General features: G+C 47.8%; 1 protein-coding gene across 1 annotated transcript; it reads right to left on the bottom strand.

The window, feature by feature from the left end:
- Nucleotides 1-480: 480 nt before the first annotated feature.
- Nucleotides 481-4,173, bottom strand: LOC142209073 (nicotinamide N-methyltransferase-like). The gene is made up of 3 exons (XM_075278017.1): nt 4,026-4,173; nt 1,295-1,502; nt 481-916 (listed from the first exon to the last, which is right to left on the bottom strand). The coding sequence occupies exons 1-3, from the start codon at nt 4,171-4,173 to the stop codon at nt 481-483; spliced, it is 792 nt and encodes a 263-aa protein (XP_075134118.1).
- Between the last annotated feature and the right edge of the window lie 3,824 nt (nt 4,174-7,997).

Here is a 7,997-nt window from a genome sequence, read left to right on the forward strand (position 1 = left end):
AGCACCGATCGTACACAGTAGCGCTGGGTGTCTACTGTATAAAACCCTTAAAGTTATAGACTGTTCATGTCTTTGTTAGTGGGAAAACTTACAAAAATCAGAAAGGGATCAATTACTTATCTCCTTCACTAAATTTTTTTTTTTTTTTTTTTTTCTTAAATCCTGGAGGCGGCAATAAACAGCAGCTAATATACTTCTTTTTATAAATAGATTTTTTATTGTTTTTACTTTATTAATACTGTATTGAAGTAATACACAAAGAACATCATCTCTATTTGGTCTAACGTCACCTGGGATAGGGTGAGATAATATTTCCTACAGGTCCTCGCACACACTTAAAAAAGTTTTCCGATAGGTTTCCCCATATAGGATTTATTAATGTCCAAAAGAGGCAAAGATAAGTTTGCTTCCCGCGCCCTCTCCGATACCAGGCAGTCTCCAATGACTCTGAACTCTCCGGCAAAGACGGGAAGGGACATCTTAGCTATTTATTTCCTTCCGAGCAACAACAACATAATAAGCAGTGAAATCTTGTTGTTCTCCCACAGAAGTTTCAGTCTTCTTGTAGAGCTGGAAATTTTCGATAACGTATCCAGCTCCAGTTATGGCTTCCCTGAGAAAGTCTTCATTGAGATCTAGGCTTGAGAACTTCACTTCGCCCACCGTGTAGAAAGAGCTTCCCATAATACCGCCAAGCACCAAGTAACCGCCCGGCTTTAGTAATGTGGTCATGTTCTTTACAGCAGTGACATATGCTTCATAGTCTTTACATGCTGCCTCCAGACACAGGCAACTAAGGACACAATCCGCCTGGGGAAGAGTAACCGGATCTAGCGGATTTGTTTTCTGGACGTCGCACTTCAGGACTTGTGTTATGGATTTTCTTAGTCGTTCTTCCTTTTCTTGGCAAGATATGCTGTAGAAGAAGGGTTATCTTTAAAAATTGTAGAGCTAAAGATACTGTGCTTAATAAGAAAAGATGCAAAAAAAAAAAAATCCAACGGATCTTATATTAGTCATCTAGCACCTCTACTGATCAGCTGTTTATGACAGCTTGTGCACAGTGAATGGAGCAGGAAGCAGACAGTGCTGTTCTCTGTGTAGAGGTGGAACAGAGTCATTACAGCTTAGCTCTCATTCAAGTGAATATAAACGGACCTGCAGTTCCTCTTCTGGCCACTACACAGAGCAGGAAGCAGTCAGCGCTGTTCTCTGCTTTGTATCCGCTGCCACCCACTGAGCCAGTTATATCTGATAGGGCAGATAGTTTGGTATGCTATCTTTCACACTGTACCTGTCTCCTTCCAGATGGCAGACATGTTTCACCACAGAGCTCCAGTCAAATGCTCCAGGCTGGTTCTTGAGCCATACATTAAACTCCTCTCTGTTTCTTTCTGTAAAGTCGGAGACAATGATGTTTTTGAAGACTTCACAAGCTGACAGGAGCTGGTATATGGTGGGCCCCGTCCCGATGTCGATCAGCGTATCGCCCTTCACTTTACCTGATATGAAAGACATTAACATTACAATTATGTATGACAGCCGTCTGCACCTACTGGTGTACTACTACTCCCAGCAGGCGCAGCTACCTGGTTACCTTTACTATACACCATGCAGTCCTTGCTCCTCCACACAGTTCTATTACTTATGGGACATTGTACACCTGCAATCCTTTCCCAGCCTATCCGTCAGTCTGAGTATCACTAGCCCCACCATGTGTGAGCAAAGGTTCCTAGTATGTGCCATAAGGTATTCTTGTTCCTCACCGACATCGCTGTATAAAACCTTGTTTCCTAGTTTATTACATTACAAACACTACTTGTCCTCTCATTGCTGACCTGTTCTGCTCTTGACAACTGAACCTTTGCCATGTAGTCTAAAAATCCTTATGTCTCTTATTAGGATTAATCTCTGCACAGTCTGATTTTTGGCCTGTACCTGAACATGCTGTTGGACAACTCTTCAGTGCAGTACACTGATGCCACCTCTGGACCTTTGCTAGACTTTACCTTTATGCTGTTGACAAACAATTATACACATCTTCCCGTGACATCACCCCTGCACTCATACAGAACACCAGTGACTGTCTTTCTGCTGTCTCTAATATCATGTCCTCGCTCTATCTGAAACTAAATCTCTCCAAGACTGAACTACTACTGTTTCCACCATCTAATAGATCTGTCCCTGATATATCCATTGCAGTCTCAGGCCTTACTATAACTCCTAGGTAGCAGGCCCACTGCCTCGGGGTTATGTTTGACTCAGACCTTTCCTTCACCCCTCATATTGAATCACTCATTCATGTCACTTCCACCTCAAAAACATCTCCAGAATACGCCCTTTCTTTACCAGAGTTACACTAAAGACACTTATTGTCTCTGATTCATTCTCGCCTTGACTACTGTAACTCCTTACTAATCGGTCTTCCCCTCACTAAACTCTCCCCTCTACAATCTATTCTGAATGCAGCGGCCAGGCTCATCTATCAGGCGAGACGCTACAGCGATGCCTCTGGTCTGTGCCAGTCACTACATTGGCTGCCTATTCATTATAGAATAAAATATAAAGTTATCACTCTCATCCACAAGGCTCTCCATAATGCCGCACCTCCATACATTTCCTCCCTCATCTCTGTCTACCGCCCAACCCGTGCTCTCCGCTCACTCAATGACCTAACACTTACATCCTCTATTATCAGAACCTCCCACGCTCGTATACAAGACTTCTCCCGAGCTGCACCACTTCTCTGGAATGCTCTACCCCGGACAATCAGATCAACTCCCAATGTAGTGCAAACTAAAGACACATCTTATGAGACATGTGCTAATGTAAACCCTTCCATTCCGTAATTATAATCTCCTCTGTTCACGCTCCCACATTACCCTACACGAAGTGATGCAGTTTCAGGCTAACTTTATATGTCCAGGCATTAGTGGGATAACTAGGAATGGCAGGGCCCCATGGCAAACTTTTGACATGGGCCCTCCCCCCGACTGACCCCAAAGGCCCAGACTGACCCCCCTCCCCTGCATTCCTGCACGCTCCATTATGCCCCATAGTGACCCCTGCACACACTATTATGAAAAGTCCCTGCACATACTATTAGGCTGAATTCACACGGAGTAAACTGGCGCGCAATCTGGCACGTATACGCGTGTCAGAGTTTGCGCGCTCAAAAAAAAAGACCCCATTGATTTCAATGGGGATTACGATCGTATAATGCGCGTTATTTTGCGCCCACAGAATTAAGGGCGCAAAATTACGCCCTGTATACGATCGTAACCCCCATTGAAATCAATGGGATCTTTTTTTGAGCACGCAAACTCTGACACGCGTATACGTGCCAGATTGCGCGCCAGTTTACTCCGTGTGAACTGCCCCTTCTAGTATAATAATCATAGACCGAGAGGGGATACAAACATAAAAAAAAAAAAAAACAAAAAAAAAAAAAAAAACACTGTTACTAACCTATCCCTGGCTCTGCTGCACTCGGTGGTGCCGGCCATATTCAATAACGCCCGGGACATTACATGACCTGGGACGCAGGCCCCGCTCATGTGATGTCACAGAAGTAGGCCTGAAGCCTGTCTGGAACCTGGAGAGGTAAGTAACACTGTTTTTATGTTACCTTACCTTGCCCGGGCCCGCGGCGTCACTTACCGATCCCAGCTCCTGCCAGGATCGGTAAGTATATAGGGCCCGTCACTGGCTGGAATATGTATTATTTTTATTATTTCCCCCAGGACCACTGTAAGGAGGTAGCATCCCGATTGCTTCTCTGCAGCGAAGACCAGATCTCAAATCCCAGTAAAAGCCTTTTTTTTTTATTGGCCCCTGATGCCCGAGGCTGTCTGTTTACAGGGAGACCGTTCTTTTGAACTGCCGCCATACAAAAGCAGCGGCTCAGAAGACTCAATGGCTGCCATAAACATTTCTTAATACAAAAAATAAATAAATGGCTCTATAATTCATATCTTATCGGTCAAATGAAATGTTTGGAAAAAGTGACCACCAGTAGGATGTACCTGATGTAAACGTGTCCACCAGTTCTTTGAGTACAAAGTATAAGTATTTATCTGCCCTAGACCCCGACCCCAGATGATAAAAGGACTCCAGATAGACCTTGGGGTTGAATAATTCCTGGTATTCCTCCTTCCCCGTGAAGTCAGACATAGCTTCTCTTGTTTCGATGCTTGTGGGGATGTCCTCAGGTCACCGATAGTCTTCAGTCTATAGTGTGCAAACAATATATTCAGCCAAGTTACTGTGGAACCAAGTCAAAGTTTATGACCTCAAGGTCCAAAGGTAAAAAAATTGCTCTGACCTTATAACATGCATGCGAAAAACAGAGTTTAACATAAACTTCACTTTCTATATGGGTCACAGAGCTTATAGGGTCTGGTTTTATAGGAAATGGGACTAAATAAAAACTAGACTTTTTGCACTTTTGGACTCTTCCACACGGTATAAAGGCCCCTTACTACCTCATGCATGATGCCACAGACCAGATGGCGGGAAAAGTGATGGTGGTAGCTGTGCCACTGGATTGGTTGAGGGCATTCTGCCCATCTCACCAGTTCAGCTCCTAGCTGCGACTGGATGCCGGTGCAGTGCACCAGCATCCAGTCGCACACTCCACTCCGGATTAGGCCCAAATTAATGGGCCTAGTCAGGAGGAGGGAGTGTCTTCAGGCGGATGTCACGAGGAGAATCCACCTGAAAGTATGAGCATGTCGCTTTTTTTCCGGGAGCCAGAACAAACGGTTCCTGGAAAAAAGAACTGACCGGCTCCCATTGACTTCAATGGGAGCCGGGTTTTTTTAGGTCAGGATTTTGAGGCAGATACAGCCTCAAAATCCTGACCAAAAAACCCTGTGTGAACTTACCCTTATTCATCTAGTGTCTTTTTGCCCGCTCCATAAGAACCTCCCAGCTTGGACTATAAGGGACTGTCAGTAATGCAAGAACCAACCATCCATATACTGAGTTATAAGCCCATGACTTACCCTACTGGCACCAACAAACTCCCACCACACATCAAGCAGTCTTCATCAGGGGTAACATCCCTCCATAGGGGACTCCTGTCCTTTTATAATTCTCCAATAGTCAGCAGCTGGAGCCAGGTATTAGCTGTGCCTGTGGAGCACCATTAGTATTTACCAGTCTACAGCAGCACATGCGCAGACATTCTGCTATATGATCACAAAAGTGTCTCCAATATCAAATGCGCATGCGCTGAGTAGGTATTTGTACCATGACGCAACACGATACATAAAGTAATAATGTGCGCGTGTTATCTATATGCCCTGATACTGGGTGTCAAAAAAGACCTACATCTTAGAAAGATGACCGATTACTGCTATCCCTGGGTACCTTCGTAAGGTAAAAATCATTTTAGGCTAATGCCCCACGTAGCAGGCTGCAGAAAAAAAGCTCTGGGGGAAAACGCACCCACAGCTGTCTGTGATCTGAATTAGACTGAGGCCCCACGGTGCGGAAATGCAGGGGTTTTTTTGCAGATTGTGTTGGGGGTTTTTGAGCCTAAGTCAAGAATGGCTACAAAAGGAATAGGAAATATTTAGGAAGTTCTTATACTTCTTCCTTCTACTCAATCCACTCCTGGCTTTGGCTCAAAAACTGCAACAAAATCTGCAACAAAAAAAAGCTGCCTTTGGGGCAACACGACGGTCAGTGGTCAGCCTTGCAGTGCTGGAGTCCTGAGTTAAAATCCCACCAGGAACAACATCTGCAAGGAGTTTGTATGTTCTCCCTGTGTTTGTGTGAATTTTCTCCCATTCTACAAAGACATACTGATAGGGGGAAAAAAATGCACATTGTGATCCCTATATGGGGTGCACAATCTACATTAAAGGGATCCTATCATTCAGATGGCTTTTTTTCTAAGTACCACGTCGGAATAGCCTTAAGAAAGGCTAGTCTTCTCCGTGCTGCCGTTCGCCTACAATCCCGGTTCTTGTCGGTATGTAAATTAACTCTCTCGCAGCACTCAGGTCGGGCCCCAACGCTCAGACAGCACTGCGGGCGTCCCCAATTCTGCGAGAGAACTCTATCCAGTGCTGCCTCCATCTTCGTCAGGAACAGACTCTTCATTCTCTTCTTCCGGCGGTGTCTTCTTACTTCTAGGCCTCGGGCAGAGCAGACTGCGCATGCCTACAGGCCCCGAGAAAATGGACGTTTACAATACTATGCAAGCGGCCATTTTCTCGTGGCTTATGGGCATGCGCAGCCTGTTCTGCCCAAGGCCGGAGGCCTTAGAAGTTACAAACCACCGCCGGAAGAAGAGGCTGAAGATGATGCTGCTGAAGAAGAGGAGGCGGCAATGGAGAAAGTTCTCTTGCAGCATTGGGGATGCCATACCTCCCAACCGTCCCGATTTCCGCGGGACAGTCACGATTTGGGTGACATGTCCCGCGGTCCCGGTTGGAGGGAGGTATGTCCCGATTTCAACTCAGATCTGCGTCCAGAGGACGCAGATCTGAGTTGAACACATATGCGGCTGAAGCAAGGAGCTGACACAGGTCAGCTCCTCGCTTCGCCGCTGCCCGCCTCTCTCCCTGACACATGCGGCTGAAGCTGCTCGCGTGCTCGCTTCGCCGCTGCGTCTCTCTCTCGCTGACACATGCGGCTGAAGCGAGGAGCTGACCTGTGTCAGCTCCTCGCTTCGCTGCTGCCGCCGGCTCCTGGCTTGTAGACGCGATGTACAAGCCAGGAGCCGGCGGCAGCGGCGAAGCGAGGAGCTGACACAGGTCAGCTCCTCGCTTCAGCCGCATGTGTCAGCGAGAGAGAGGCGAAGCGAGCACGCGAGCAGCTTCAGCCGCATGTGTCAGGGAGAGAGGCGGGCAGCGGCGAAGCGAGGAGCTGACCTGTGTCAGCTCCTTCCTTCAGCCGCATGTGTCAGTGAGAGAGGCGGGCAGAGAGCGGCGAGGGAGCGGAGGAGAAGGTAAGTTTAATGTGGAGGTGGAACGTGAATCTGGGGGCAGATGAAGGAGAGGACGGCATGATACTGGGGGCAGAGATGGAGAGGACGGCATGACACTGGGGGCAGAGATGGAGAGGACATGAATCTGGGGGCAGAGATGGGGGACATGAATCTGGGGCAGATATGGAGGGACATGAATCTGGGGGCAGAGATGGAGTGGACATGAAACTGGGGGCAGAGATGGGGGACATGAATCTGGGGGCAGAGATGGAGAGGACCTGAATCTGAGGGCAGAGATGGGGGACATGAATCTGGGGGCAGAGATGGGGGACATGAATCTGGGGGCAGAGATGGAGAGGACATGAATTTGGAGGCAGAGATGGAGGGACATGAATCTGGGGGCAGACATGGAGGGACATGAATCTGGGGGCAGAGATGTGGGACATGAATCTGGGGAAGAGATGTGGGGACATGAATCTGGGGGCAGAGATGGAGAGGACATGAATCTGAGGGCAGAGATGGGGGACATGAATCTGGGGGCAGAGATGGAGTGGACATGAAACTGGGGGCAGAGATGGGGGACATGAATCTGGGGGCAGAGATGGAGAGGACATGAATCTGAGGGCAGAGATGGGGGACATGAATCTGGGGGCAGAGATGGGGGACATGAATCTGGGGGCAGAGATGGAGGGACATGAATCTGAGGGCAGAGATGTGGGACATGAATCTGGGGGCAGAGATGTGGGGACATGAATCTGGGGGGCAGAGATGGAGGGACATGAATCTGGGGGCAGAGATGGAAGAGGGACATGAATCTGGGGGCAGATGAAGGGTGTATATGAAACTGGGGGAGAGATAGAGGGGGGGACATATAATTTACGGGTGACTGTAGGAGGATTATACTGTGTGTGGGCACATGAAAAATTAACGAGTGGGCGGAGTCAACACAAAAGTGGGCGGGGCTAAATTTGCCGCGGCGCGATACGCGCGCCGCACATTTTGTCCCTCTTTTGGTTCTTCAAAAGTTGGGAGGTATGGGATGCCCCCAGTGCTGTCT

The sequence above is a fragment of the Leptodactylus fuscus genome, chromosome 6, assembly GCF_031893055.1.
Source record: "Leptodactylus fuscus isolate aLepFus1 chromosome 6, aLepFus1.hap2, whole genome shotgun sequence".
Taxonomy (NCBI): Eukaryota; Metazoa; Chordata; class Amphibia; order Anura; family Leptodactylidae; genus Leptodactylus; species Leptodactylus fuscus.